At 48.7% G+C, this 14,246-nt stretch overlaps 1 protein-coding gene across 6 annotated transcripts in view; it reads left to right on the plus strand.

Annotated features, from left to right (window-relative positions):
• LOC133347734 (guanine nucleotide exchange factor for Rab-3A-like) overlaps positions 1-14,246 on the plus strand; it is a 28,062-nt gene that overhangs the window by 5,930 nt on the left and 7,886 nt on the right. For 4 of the 6 annotated variants that reach the window (XM_061560261.1, XM_061560259.1, XM_061560262.1 and 1 more), the window contains exons 3-7: positions 8,915-9,431; positions 9,774-9,869; positions 11,378-11,455; positions 12,010-12,237; positions 13,433-13,561. In XM_061560261.1, the coding sequence (XP_061416245.1) occupies positions 8,915-9,431; positions 9,774-9,869; positions 11,378-11,455; positions 12,010-12,237; positions 13,433-13,561 (1,048 nt within the window). Of the gene's footprint in view, positions 1-11; positions 3,285-8,914; positions 9,432-9,773; positions 9,870-11,377; positions 11,456-12,009; positions 12,238-13,432; positions 13,562-14,246 lie in introns of those variants that run through there. The other 2 variants (XM_061560263.1, XM_061560264.1) reach the window with 2 other exon arrangements.

The raw sequence follows: 14,246 nt of genomic DNA on the forward strand, positions 1-14,246 counted from the left end.
GGGAGGCTGATGGACATGATTTGTGTAGCTATGCAAATGCAGATAAATGCGATCTGGATTACACAGATAAGAGGAGACTGACGAAGAGGACCGTGCAAACTAACTTGTGTTGTCTATATTTGCCCGGCAAGCTTTTAGTACTGGGGTTCTGGGTTTGGTATGAACTGGAGGTGGAACAGAATGCTTGTTACACTGTGCACTGTTTATTTGTAATGTATTAGCACCGTGTTCTTTGAGCCAAGCGCTTCGGGGAAGCCACTGTTCGCGCAGTCCCTTTGCGTGCACAAGCAAGAAATGCGCCCAAAGGGTTCCCCAAACTCAAGGCTTAATTTCTGGTCACCGTCAGCACTAATGAGCATGCGTTGCCTCCCTGTGACGGCGGTGTGAAAGTCAGTCGGTGTCCTGTGTCCAGATACAGGTGGAGCAGCTTCTGGAGTAAGTCGGAGAGCACACGTGCAGTTGCTGCCTCGGCAAGATGTCGAGTTTTGCCAACGTTTGGATGGCTCGGGGATGTGCTTTTGAGCAGGGTGTCGTGACAAGTGTGTGATCCAACACTTGTGAGGCAAGGGTTGATGGATTGCATTTAGATTGGTGAAATTCCAACATGAGGATTTCCTTTCTAATTATGTGCAAAGCTTTTCCACTGTCAATGATTGTGGCGTATTGTCACCATTATCATAAACATAATATTTGTTGGATCATCATCTATTCTTATGGTCATTTATCTATCATAATGATGATATTTATTTCTACTGTCATCCATCATTGCATCAAACTAATGTAAATTTGTTGTTGTTTAAACAACGTCAGCATCAACGGTAATGTCGTGGTTTTCGTGCCACGAGGTATCCCAAAGCTTCGTTTTGTTTGTTTTGTGATCGAAGAAGAAGGCAAGATAGAAGCGGGGTAATATCCGCAAGCGAAGCAAACAAATTATAACACAGACGAATGGCCTACGAAGCAAAAGCTCCTTTGGCACTCGAAGGAAATCGTTACTCAATCGCTAACGGCGACTGTGTGCTACCCGATGGTACTGCTGTTCATGAAAAAGTGCGTTGTCCAAGGATATTGCCGAGCTGAGGAGGCATCTGCCGCTAATTAATCAGTCGAAGCACTCGGGGGGTAGCAGCACACAACAAACCCACCAGCTCTCTCCCGTTCTCTCGGCGGACCACCTTGGCTGATGAATGCTTCTTGTGTGAAGCAGTGCCTGCAGTTGCCTGCGTTGATTTATTTCTCCAGCCGAGGCACTCGCGCTTCATCATCTGCTTTGCAATCGCTCCCATCAGCATCCGGTGCCGTATTTCTCAGAACTGGAGCTGGAGGAGCTGAGCGGGGAGAGGCGAGCGCTGGCCACGCAGGAGGGAGCGCTGTCCTTCGGGAGCGCATACATGCGTAGTGCGCGTGAACTTTTAATCTGTAACACGTGAGGGCACGCGGAGGAGAAAGTTGCGTTTTTGATAGGGAGACCTGGGTCATGCACAGACATGGCTCGAACTCTCTCGGTGCAGAAAAAAACAAAACAATGCAGCTATCAATGTCTTGGCATAATACATGTAACAATAAGATGTAGTATAAATAATAGGCAATCATAAGTGTAGTGGTTCACCATCATGGTGATTCAGGGTCTCAGAATCGATTATTATTTCATTGGGATGAATGTAGCAGCAACTTGTGACTGCAGACATTCATATTGACCCCATTGCTAATAACAGAAAAGATTTCAAAATATAAATTCTTACACATGCCATTCAATGGCCATGTTTCGTGAACATCCAATGGCCTAGGGTGGAGGCCTTCATTCAGCACTGGATTGAACAAGACAGATGATGTAGTAGTAGTAGTGGAGAGTTGTCGCTTGTGGCATACGAAGTGAATTGTCACATGGGCAGTAGAGAGTGACGAGTCACTAGGCTCATTGGCGTGTGCCTGCGCTGGCTGCGCAGGTCGCGGTCGCGGTGGTGGCGCGCGTGGTCACGGTGGCGCGCGTGGTTGCGGTGGCGTTTCTTGAAGCTGGTGCGTTATGCTCAGAGCTGCAGAAAAGCATCTCAAGAGATCTGCACCCCCACCTCCGAGTTTAATGAAAACAGAGAGAGAGAGAGCGAGCATTCCAGATGTCGAGAATGTGTTTTAAATAACAATAACACATTTTTTTAAAGAAAAATATATAAAACAATCAAAGCCAAATAGGGCGCTTGACCATAGAACGTTTTTGTGTATTTTTGCAATTTATTTTTGTGCTGTTGACTTTTACAAATTGTATTTGTACATCAGTGCCCAGTCACATAAAACATTTGAAAGGTTTTTTTCGTTTGACCTTTACTGCTTCATGTGACGAAGAGGAAATTATACGAAAGGTATTTTCATGCAAGTGGCCACACGTTGTGAAAATGGCCTTGAGCTGAATGGGATATTACCTGGTTCTAAATTAAGATAATTGATTTGCATAACGTGTGAGATAGAGAGGAATGTGGACAGCAAACAGAGCCAAATACATAGTGGAGAGCAAGAGAGATTAGGTGGAAATAAGAGGCAGAGAAACGGCACCAGCAAGACAGTGAGAACGCCAGAAACAATGGGGAAAAGTGAGCAAGGCAGAGTGACAGAATCAGAGACAGAGTGACAGAGCAAGAGAGAGAGGGCGATATGGAGAGGGGGAGGGTTGGAGAAAGGCGCAGAGACGCGGAGAGGAGAGATATGGTGGGCAACGCGAGACACTTGGCCCTGTTGTCTGGACCCGAAGCGAGAGGAAGTGTCGACGCCGTTATTGCAGTGTGCTGACGGCCTCGGCCCTTGCTCTGCACGTGGCAGCCTCCTCCTCCGCCCCCTCCTTCCTGTGAGGATGCGGGACTGCGTGTCGTGTTTCTGCCCTGGCAGGGAAGTGGGGGGTGCAGGGGCAGAGCGGTAGAGTGTGGGGGACCGACCAGCTGTGTTTTCTTCCGCGCCGAGATTCGTGGCACCCGCAAAGTTTTCTTGGCTCGCTTAGTTTCCGAATCTTAAAGTCTGCCCAGCCTAGGAGGCAGAGTCGTTTATCGCCATCCCATTTCATTTCTCTGCGCCGACGTTTTGCCGGGGCGGCGGGTAGCGTAATTTTGTCGTCTCGGCCTGGAGTGCCGACCAGCCAGAGAGGCGATCCGGGCCCCCGCGAGGTCGTGGTGAGTGGAGAAGTGGGAGCAGCGTCGGTGAGTGGGACAGATCGCACGGCTGTGCCCGGTGCAGCGTTTCCATCGAACCGTGATGCAGCGATCGCTCGCTCGCTCGGTCATGGACGACCCCGATAACAGGTACGGTGGACGCACGGCTGCCTTTGGCGGTGAAGCCGTGTGCAGTGCATTCAAGCAGTCAACAAATTATTATTATTATTGGTGTTGTAATATTACCAAGTTGTAATTAATAGAAGGAGATAATAAGCCAGAGTTTTGGACAATGTGCCTCTATGAACAGAGGGGGCACAGATTAACAGGCATGTTGATTGGCTGACTTATAGTTGGAAATGATAAATGAGTCAGGCATTGGCTCCGAGTCGGTCAATCTCTCCATAAGTCGAACGTTCTCTGTGATGTTTGTCACTCCTCTGAATAAAGAAGGGCCATTTTCCGAAAGCTACATTTTGCATATCTCTTTCTATTTTAATGTTCAGTTTCATTGATGAATCGTGGTGCGTTTTTAAGTTGTACCTGTTCACCACTGAGCCAGAGTGATTTGGTTGGTTTGGGGGATAGGCTTAGCCCGTTGTTGTCTTAAATAAGGAACTTATCAATAAGATGTGACCAATGCTCAAGACACTGTACACGCAGTGGGTAGGGGGAGAGGGACATGTGCATCTGAATAATTTTGAGTGTTTTAAAGGTGTAATGATGCATTGATTATAATCTGCTCTTAAGCTCGCGATACTAGCATCGAATCACGTTTATAAAAAATCAAATATGGTGAATGTAATGCGCACATCAACACCTGCATGCACGAGGGGCCGCTCTACACTCACCACAACAATGTTTTAGAGAGAGAATTGATGATTGGATCAAATCGTAACCCTGAATTATGACGATTCAACGAATCGCCGGGGTGGTTGTGAAATTGGTGTGTAGGCGAGAACGCCAACCCTGCAGGATGGGGAAATGAGACACCAGTTTGATGAAGGGAGTAGTCACTTCGTGTGAGAGAGAGAGAGAGTAAGTCGGTCATAGGCAGAGAAAGAGGAAGGTTTTGAGATTTTACTTGAACGCGACTCAGGTACAAGGAAAGAATGTGCTCTGCGCAAAAAACAAGCGTGCATTATTATAAATCCCAGACGACCCTCGGACATTTCTGGTTGTGAACAACAATGCATTCCGTCTGTCTGGCCCGGGACAGTGTGAGAAGGATGCTGGAAAACTATGAGCATCTTCCACGAACTAACACTACGATGTTATATAACCAATTTTATAAAACCAGACTGTTAGGAAGCAATGCTTCTTCCTGGTTCAGCAGTTCTACTGTTGGATATTTTTTTTCTGCCTGAAGACAATCGCTTGCGTTGTGGCCGAAACGTCGTGAAAATTATTTTATTATGTTTTATTTTTATTATTTTATTACTTCCCTTCTACGTGACTTTACCGAAAGAACCAAGAAGATGAATCCCTGCAGTCACGAAAGCTTTAAATCGAAATATATTTTTGTCTTTTTTTCTACCTACGTGACTTTTCCTAAAAGAACCAAAGAGTATAGAAGCAATGCTTGTTTTCATAAAAACGCACTGTTTTATAAATCCTGTAATAATACTTGAAATAATTTTATGTAAATATTGTGAGCTTCTTTTGCACCGTACGTATCCAACCGTTCTAATTGCAAGTGCAGGGGAAGGACAACAAACTAAACACAAAAACAAGTTCTAAAGAAATTAGTTTTCAATCTAGATTTAAAAGTGCATAGCTCCAGTGCCTTCCTAATATCGGAAGGAAGAGCGTTCCAGGCGGCCACAGAAGCGCATCTGAAAGCACGCGATGCAGTGACCGTCTTTGTTCGATGGCTATCCAAAAGCTGCTGCTGTGAGGATGACCGGAGTTTGCGTGATGGTTTATGCTCCTTCACAAAATCAGCGAGGTATTGTGCTTCATTTGTAGCAAGCACTTTGTGTGTAATGAGTGCGACTATATAATGAATTGGTTCTGCAATCGGAAGCCAATGCACTTCGGCACACACTGGACGGACATGGTCAGATCTTGCAGTACGTTTCTATGTTGAACATTACGCACCGTATGTAACCAGCCGTGTTAATTGGAGGTGCGGGGACGACACGTATCACGACACGTGCCAAAGAATGTTGTACATGCTGCAGCTTGGTAATTTTAGAAAACCATTCCAGTAAAACATTCAAATAGTGCAGTACTATTTTGTGAACAATATTACAAAACCGCACCATTTTATGGAATAGATTTTATAAAATAGTACCATACAAAGAACCATTTCACCAGATGAGGAAACCAAAAAAACACAACAATCTTAAGTAGGAAACGAAGCCAAGGAATGGAATGCACTCGAGAGGCGTCTCTTGATGAGATGGAGCGATGGAATTGGCGTGCAGGTGCTTAACCATACATAGTTACATCACAGGATCATGAGAGGTGGTGTGGCGGCTTGGGGGGGGGGGGGCTTCATCCAGCAGTGGATTGACCACGGCTGATGATGACTGTAATGATGAAAGAAAAGACAAATTGTCGCTCTCCTGTCAATGCAACTGAAATCTGGAAGCAATTTTGAAGATGTCAAAACGGCGGTTTCCCTGGACCCGCTCGTGAAATGTAACCCAGATGTGCTGGGCTTTGAACATGTATGTTGAGCTTCTTTCACACCGTACATAGCCAACCGTGCTAATCGGAGGTGCGGGGGAAGAGGCCACAAACGAAACACAAAAAGCAGTTCTAAAGAAATGAGTTTTCAATCTTGATTTAGAAGTGCATAGCTCCAGTGGATTCCTAATATCGGAAGGAAGAGCGCAATGCAGTGACCATCTTTGTCCGATGGTTAGCCAGAAGCCGCTGCTCTGAGGATGTTGCGTGATGGTTTATGCTCCTTAAGCCGAGAGCATAGGAGGTGTCAGCCCCCGGGACTGTGGATGGACCACGGAGGTCGCAATCGGGTACCCGATACCCGTACCCTACCCGATACCCGGCTACCCGTACCCGACCAGGTACGGGTACCCGTTTGCGACCCTGGTGTGGCCGGGTACGGGTAGACCGTGAGTCACTGGTGAGTAACCATTTGTCACTCATTTCCCAACGTCTTGTCTCTTCTCACAATTCAAGTTCCTAGAATCAACCCAACCACGCCTGCAACATGGCTTCATCCCAGAGGTCGCAATCGGGTACCCGATACCCGTACCCTACCCGATACCCGGCTACCCGTACCCGGCCGGGTACGGGTACCCGTTTGTGACCCTGGTGCGGCCGGGTAGGCCGTGAGTCACTGGTGAGTAACCATTTGTCACTCATTTCCCAACCTCTTGTCTCTTCTCACAATTCAAGTTCTTAGAATCAACCCACACGCGCCTGCAACATGGCTTCATCCCAGAGGTCGCAATCGGGTACCCGATACCCGTACCCTACCTGATACCCGGCTACCCGTACCCGGCTGGGTATCGGGTACAGGTAAGGAATCAAACCCCGTTTGCGACCTCTGATGGACCGGCAGCGGTGGCATGCGCGTATTTTCCTTTCCTGCGCGTGGCCGTGAAGTCTGGGCGAGGAGACTCGCGGGCCGAAAGCCTTGGTTCCTGTGGCTCCCTCCGTCTCCGATGTTGAGTGATCTTCCGTGACTGGCTGCACGTATGCGAAGTAGAATTAAATTCGATTTTACGCGACCGATTTGACAAAAAGTGCCCCTGCGAAATTAGATTATTGTGATTCTCTTATCAAAATTGTTGTTGATTGTAACCTGCCCCACGGAGCACGATGATCTTATTTTGTTAATGGGTTAGGGTTACAGTGGCTGCACTCGGGCAGTTTTTTTTCTAAATCTGTTCATGATGAGAAAACCTCACCACAATAGAAAGATTAGCGGACGCTGGAAATCAAATAGGCTTAATAACCAACGCACTAAGATGTGCAATGCATGCACAGATGCCTTGTGCAGACCACCAGCTCCAAGCGACTGCATGTTTGGTCATTTTGTCTTTCTAGAGCACAGTAGTGTACCTCACAGGCTAACACTGGGCCCATAGACTACCTTGGAGATTCCAGGGATATAATTGATCTATAGATATCGGCTCCCTTTGACCAACATTCGACTCACCGTTAACATTAAACCCATAGGCAAACACTGGGCTCATAGGCTTATTTAATCTCCAAATGCTAATGCTAGGTCCATAGATTGAGATATAATGCACAGACTGTGCACACAATCGCAAACAATGGACCACATTGTACAACGTTCCCACTTCAATCATGTTCTCGCAGCATCCTATTTACACCAAGCCACTTGCAAAGCTGTTGATAATGAGCCATGATTCCTCCACTGCTGAATCTAGGAATTCCCAAGCCTTTGCCATCTATCTTGGGCTTGTGAAGCAAACATTTATCTATCTCCTGAACAGGAGCTGATTTCATTGATCCACCTCCAAGGTAGACGACCACTCGGTATTATTACTCTGTTAAGTATTCCACACATGGCTATTTTAATATTGACGATCATCTCTTGCTATACGAGAGAAGAATAAGAAGGTCTATCGATTAACAATGGGCTCTGAGACTACCATAGAGATCATAGATTAACATGGGACCGAGTGACGTGCACAAGACCCATAGATTTACACTGGCCCCAAAAACGTACGTATCATTCGTAGACTTTCATAGGGCACATTGACTTGCATGTCGGGCCCACAGATTCACATAGGGCCCATAGTCTCGTATAGAGAGCATAAACTATAACAGATGTCACATAGTTTCACATGAGTCCAATAAGGGGATCTCTGTGTTAGTCGGCTATGTTTTTTTTATTTGCGTGAGTGAGACGTTTAAAACAAACACACGGAGCATGTGTGTGTGTCTCAGTCGTGTCATGTTGCGCGTACAATTGAGACACACACACACACGAAGCGTGTGTGTGTGTGTCTCCGTCGTTTCGCGTTGCGCGCATTTTTACCAGCAGCCGTGTGTCAGCTGTTGTCAGCGGCCACTGTCAGCTGCGTTCTCCTCCGCGAGGCACGCGATCTCGCACTGGTGCTGAGCGTGCGTATTTCGTTATTGCGATTTCGCAGCAGAATGTTTTTTTCCCCGTTTTCCAATTTTTACTGAAAGTCATTTAAGAGCGCTCGGTCGGCAATTGCTTAGCAACGTCGGCAGCACAAGTGTAAGTGTTTGCGCCAATGTAATGAGGCCTCTGGTGATTAAAGTATTGGTTATAATCTACAAATAATGTGATTCAACCGTGAAGTAGTAACATGTACTAAAATAAATGTGCATGTGATGGTCTTGAACGATCCCAGTAATTCTGTTGGTGTTGATTATTGCTGGTGATTGTTATAATGATGATGATAATGATAAGGGCTAGTGTAGTTTTCACGGTTATGCATTTTACTTGTCAATTCTGATTATATCGATATTAGAAAGCCACTCGAGCTACGCACTTTTAAATCTAGATTAAAAACCCATTTCTTAATAACTGTTTTGTGTGTTTCATTTGTGGTCCTTCCCTCGCACCTCCGATTTAGCACGGTTCACTATGTACTGTGTGAAAGAAGTTCAACATACATATCGATGATGATCATTACGCTGCTGATGATGATTGCAGTGACAATGATGATGATGACGACGATGATGATGATGATGCGTATTCCGGTGCAGTGATGTCCAGTCAAGTCATTATACTCATCACCAAGTGCATGAGCACTCTACTAACATCCGACCTCCACGTGCACGTCCTCCCCTCCTCCCAACAGCGCCCCGGCCTCCACCGGCGCAGCTCAGGGCCTCATGAGGGCACGCGTCCCCGGGCAGCGCGGAGCGGCCGACGGGGCGAGGGGACCGGCGCGGAGCCCCCCGCTGCGGCGCTGTGCCGGCGGCAGTGACCGGGCGTCGGGGTCGCCCTCCCCCCACCGCTCGTCCCCCCACCGCTCGTCCCCCCACCGCTCGTCCCCAGACTCGGCCGACAGCGACGACTGCAAGCCCGTGCGGCCGTGCAACCCTGTGAGGGTGGATGACGGCGACGATGATGACGACGATGAGGATGACGGGGACGACGAGGGGGGCGATGACGATGAGAGGGGCGGTGGCGGTGGCAATCGCCCGGTGGCGGGGGCAAGGGTTGCACCGGCTCATCCGGGCAGGGCGGGCGGGAACGAGGATGCTGGCGAGAGCTTCACGTCGGGAATCTCACGACTGCGGAGCCCGTCCGTCAAGGAGGTGAAGGAGAAGGGCTACGAGAGGCTCAAGGAGGAGCTCGCTAAGGCACAGGAGGTAGGGGAAGCGCACACACACAGCTCGCAAATCAAAATCTGTATTCATCCTGGAGAAATCCGATGAGCTATGAAGCTCTTTTGCACAGATGTCCAGTAGGACAAATGCCGAGATGCTCTGTGGGAGGTTTTGGGGCAATGGATGCCGCACGACCACGTCCCTCTGAATGCACCAGCTCTAGTCGGATCTCGGAGGCTAAGCAGGCGCTGGGACTGGTTAGTGCTCGGGTAGAAGATCGCCGGGGCATAATAGGCGTTGTGTCTGTCCCCCTTTGCTTCTCCGTCTCGCTCCGGCTTTGTGTGTCCCCCCCATGTCGCTCGCTCTCACCCTCTCGCTGAGCAGGACCTGAAGCTGAAGGATGAGGAGTGCGAGCGTCTGTCCAAGGTGCGCGATCAGCTGGGCCAGGAGCTGGAGGAGCTCACAGCCAGCCTCTTTGAGGTGCGATTGCAGAGACTGCATGCATGCCTGCACCAACGCACGCAACCGTGATTAATTAGTGACGTCTAGGAGGGGGGGGGAGGAAACCTTCATCCAGCAGTGGATAGAGCACTGCTGTTGGAGATGGTGATGATGTGGAATATTCACGAGTTACGTGTGATGCCACGAGACATTGGCACAAATCCTGTGGGTCACATTCGCATCTCAATGAAAACAGGTGAAACACAGCGCCTTGGCGTTTTGCATCACTGTTGGTCATGGAGGCACCGGGCACTTCTTCACTAAAAGATGGAGTGAAGGGGGCATTCGCCAGCAATGTGTGAATTGGGCACTGTTTGTTATCCACTTAATGCAGGTGGTCAGCAAATACAAAACCTAAATAGCGGCTCAAAGTCCTTGCGACGCTCCATTGCTCATCACTCGTGCCCGCCCGCACGGCTCACTGTGTTGACTCGAGGTTGCTTAGTAGCCCATACCAGTGGATATATATTGCGTTGTATTAATTTGACGTGTGGGAGAGATATAGGAGTACCTTGAAAGTATTTACACAGAACAATCACAGTTCCACACAGATGGATTCAATTAAATTGCTGCATGGCTAACTCCTGGCCTCCTCGGAACCCAACCTACAGCAGATTGTCCTGGCTGGACAGGTTGTCCTGACTGAGTGACCTTTCTCTGTGGATGCCCCCGACAGACATCTGGAACTTTTTCCCACAGCACATATGAAGCATTAAAACTCCCTCTGCCTTCATGAGTTGGCTGACGGCACCGCACTTGTTCATGCTGGCACAAGTTGAACCACTTGTTCAGGCTGGCATTCTGTGAACCACGGGCCTGTGGTCTGCACCTCAGATTTCACGATCACACAGTTAATTGTCTGTTGTGTAAAGTTTTTACACCTTACAAATAGTTTTTACTTATTATAAGTATTATTTCCTGGAGGTGCAGGGGAAGCACATCAAACTAAATGCAAAACGTATAAACCAGGTTCAAGCACGCTTCTAAGCTTCCAAGACGTGATGATACCAACACATCCAGGGTGATGTGTTCTTAGGCAATGCTCGGTGATTGGCCATCTCTCTCTGAACTTCACTGAGACATAGAAGAGCACCATCTCTACTACCTTGAGACAAAGGTGGCGGGGAGGTGAAGCACAACAACTGATACCAGTTGGGATGAAGCGAGCGTGAGGCCAGCCTGTGTTGGCGACTGCACCTAGATTTCTTTTCACACATTGTATGCAAGTGTAGGGCGCGTCCGGTATGTGTACACGCAGCGGGCCCCAAACATAATTTTACCGAGACCGATGTTGAGTACGAAGTGACACTTTGTCTTGGTAAATTCGCGCTCGGGCCTCCAGCTATGTCTGGGGACGACCGGATGTGTGGGGGCGCGACCTCATAACAGAATGCCAAGGGTCACCAGGTCAGCCAGCCCCACAGGGTGATGATGTCGATGGTGACAGCTGTTGTTTTGACGCCCGTCATTTTGGCCCATGTGTGCAGGAAGCGCACAAGATGGTGCGGGAAGCAAACGTGAAGCAGGCAACAGCGGAGAAGCAGCTGAACGAGGCGCAGGGCAAAGTACGTCGTGGGGTGGGAGGGGTGGTGGCATATGAACCAGAGAAGCGGGGACTCATAATGTTTGTAATCATTATGATAACGATAATGATTACATTATCATCGTCATCATCATCTGTAATGACGGTAATCTTTGTACTCATGATTGTTGTTCGGAATCATTTTCATTATCTTCCTCACAAACATTGTAATATTGTAAATCCCATCATCATCTTGTAATAATCATTATCGTTGTCTGCATCGTCATCAGAGTCTTTGTCATCCTGGTCGTTTTCGTTGTAATAATTTTAACAGCTGTTTATTTTGTAATCATCCCTGCATGTAGTCGTCATCTTTATTTATGAAATGCAGTCACATTAAGACATTGTCAAAAAAGCCTAATCGTATTGTATTCTACACTGCCGCATTTGCGACCGTCACAATCGCCCTCCTATTTGTAATCATTAGCATCGCTGTCATCTCTGCGACCTGCGTGTGTGATGCGCGCGCCCGCGTGTGCCCCTCGCCGCACAAAATGTAGCCTTCGCGTTCCTCACCGGCGTCTGCGTGGCCCCCAGATCGACGTGCTTCAGGCCGAAGTGACGGCCCTCAAGACGCTGGTCATCACCTCCACGCCCAGCTCTCCCAACAAGGAGCTGCACCCTCAGCTGCAGCCGTCCGGCAAGGCGGCGCCCTTCAAGAAGGGACACATCCGAAACAAGAGCACGAGCAGCGCCATACTGGCGCCCAACAGCTTTGCCGAGGCCCCCGACGTGCTCTATGCCTTCGCTCGCGAGTGCAGAGAGGTCAGGGGTCGGGAGGGGCGGTGGGTTTGGGGTGGGTGGTGAGAGGCGGCTCGCTGTGGTGTTTCTTCAGTCTTTCGCTCACCTGTTTGCTTTGAAACGCGCGCTTGCTCGCACACTCGCTCATTTGTTGTGTGTTTTGTTGTGTTTAGCTTTTAAAATTACCTCAGACAAATCCCACTTGTAGATATGTGTATATCAGCTGTGACCAAGGCTGAATGGCAAGAGTTCGTGTTGTCGTTATTGAGAAAAAAAGTTGCGTTCAAGCACGTCGTTATGGCACACCAGTCTTCTTCTTTCGTATGGCTGATGTAGATGTAGAACAATAACTACAATTTCACATTCAGGTCGTCAAGCCAGGAGCAGTGGAGTTTATCGCTGTAATGTCTCCTTCGTATTTGTGAATCGAGCATTGCATCATTATATGCGATGTGGTTTTTTTTTCTGGATGACTTCAGTCGCACACTGCAGAGTTTTTAATTTTCCATTTGTGCATCGGGTTTCCGCATCTGACATTGCTTGTGTGGATGCAGTTTTAAGGTGGACCATGAGCTTGATGGATAATCAAAACCAGGGATCTTCTGTGTTGGGTCTTTTCCAATGTGTTTGTGAGTTCTTTTGAACTCTATTTAGCTTTCCAAGCTTCATCGGGGTTAAATTCACGTTGTTTTCGGTTCAGCACATGGATCCAAAAGGGCTTCTGTGACTTCAAGCGATGACGAGGGACGTTATTGAGATCCTGATGAATCGGAAGGCGACCGTTACTCCTGGATTTGCAAGATTTCTTGGAGGGTTGCAGCTTCGTGGCAGATGGGGGGTGGGGGGGAGATTTGTGACAGCACGGGGAGCCCCAGGGTGTTGGGGTCGACTTGAGGGTTCCGGTAATTCACGTATCGCAGTGTTCAGTTGGACATAAACAAGTCGAGTGTCACTACTTCTGGTGTGGAACACCAGTGACAATGGTCCGAAGTCATTTCTGCATATTTACATCTTTGAGCCTGGTCTCACTCAACTTTTGTCGGACAGCCCAGGTCACAGCCTAGACGTGTATCTCCAAAGTGCTGCTATTTTACTTCGCCGTTGTCGCGTAACATGATCGTGAGAGATGGCGGCAGCCTGGAAAGACCTTCATCCAGCAGTGAAATGATAATTGCTGATGATGATGATGATGACGACAGCTGCCCGTGTATCGCCCCAGGTGGATATGCTGGCATTTGCGGAGTTCAAGGCATGGAAGGATGCGCCGACGCTGGAGCACACGTGCCCGTTCCTGGAGAGGATCTACCGCGAGGACATCACGCCCTGCCTCTGCTTCCCCAAGGGCGAGGTTCGCTAACGAGCCAGATGCCGGCAAATCCGCACGCTCGCACATCGCATACGCCTCGTTCGCTCGCAATCGCTCGCGCGAGCGCATGCTTACACACAGCGCTGCTACTCACAATCATGGGCGCGTCCGTGCACTCGCAACATTGCCTCTTGTGTAATGGCAAATATGGGTTACATCAAGTAAATTTGCATACACACGCAAAGACAAAGACCGTGTAGCCTTAACAGACTTGATTTCATTAGCGAGCACCTATGAAGGCCGGCACAACACACGAGGGGGGGGGTGGTGTGTGGCCAGCACCACGCCCGGTCGCCTTTGTCTTCCCAGTGGCGATGTTTACACACCGTACACATTTGAGGTCGAGTCGACCTAAGCGAGGCCCAGGACTGGTTCATATAATCGTCACTGGTGTTGACTGTGAACGGGAATTGAACTCGGGTCGCTGGGTTCATAGTGCAGGGCGCGAACCGCTACACTACCGCTCCCTGCTACACACATGCGCAGTTTCACACGCACTCGCATGCACAGACAAGCTAGCATACAGCATATATACAGCCATTGACATGCACTCGCACTGAAACACGTCACCACATACTCGCATGTGCACACACACAATGCGTGCTTGCTCATACGCACATGTTTACATAATAACACGTGCTCGCACGCGTACACATTTGTACCAACA

The sequence above is a fragment of the Lethenteron reissneri genome, chromosome 26 (genome assembly GCF_015708825.2).
Source record: "Lethenteron reissneri isolate LAM-NWPU_2019-01 chromosome 26, ASM1570882v1, whole genome shotgun sequence".
In the NCBI taxonomy this organism is placed as follows: Eukaryota; Metazoa; Chordata; class Hyperoartia; order Petromyzontiformes; family Petromyzontidae; genus Lethenteron; species Lethenteron reissneri.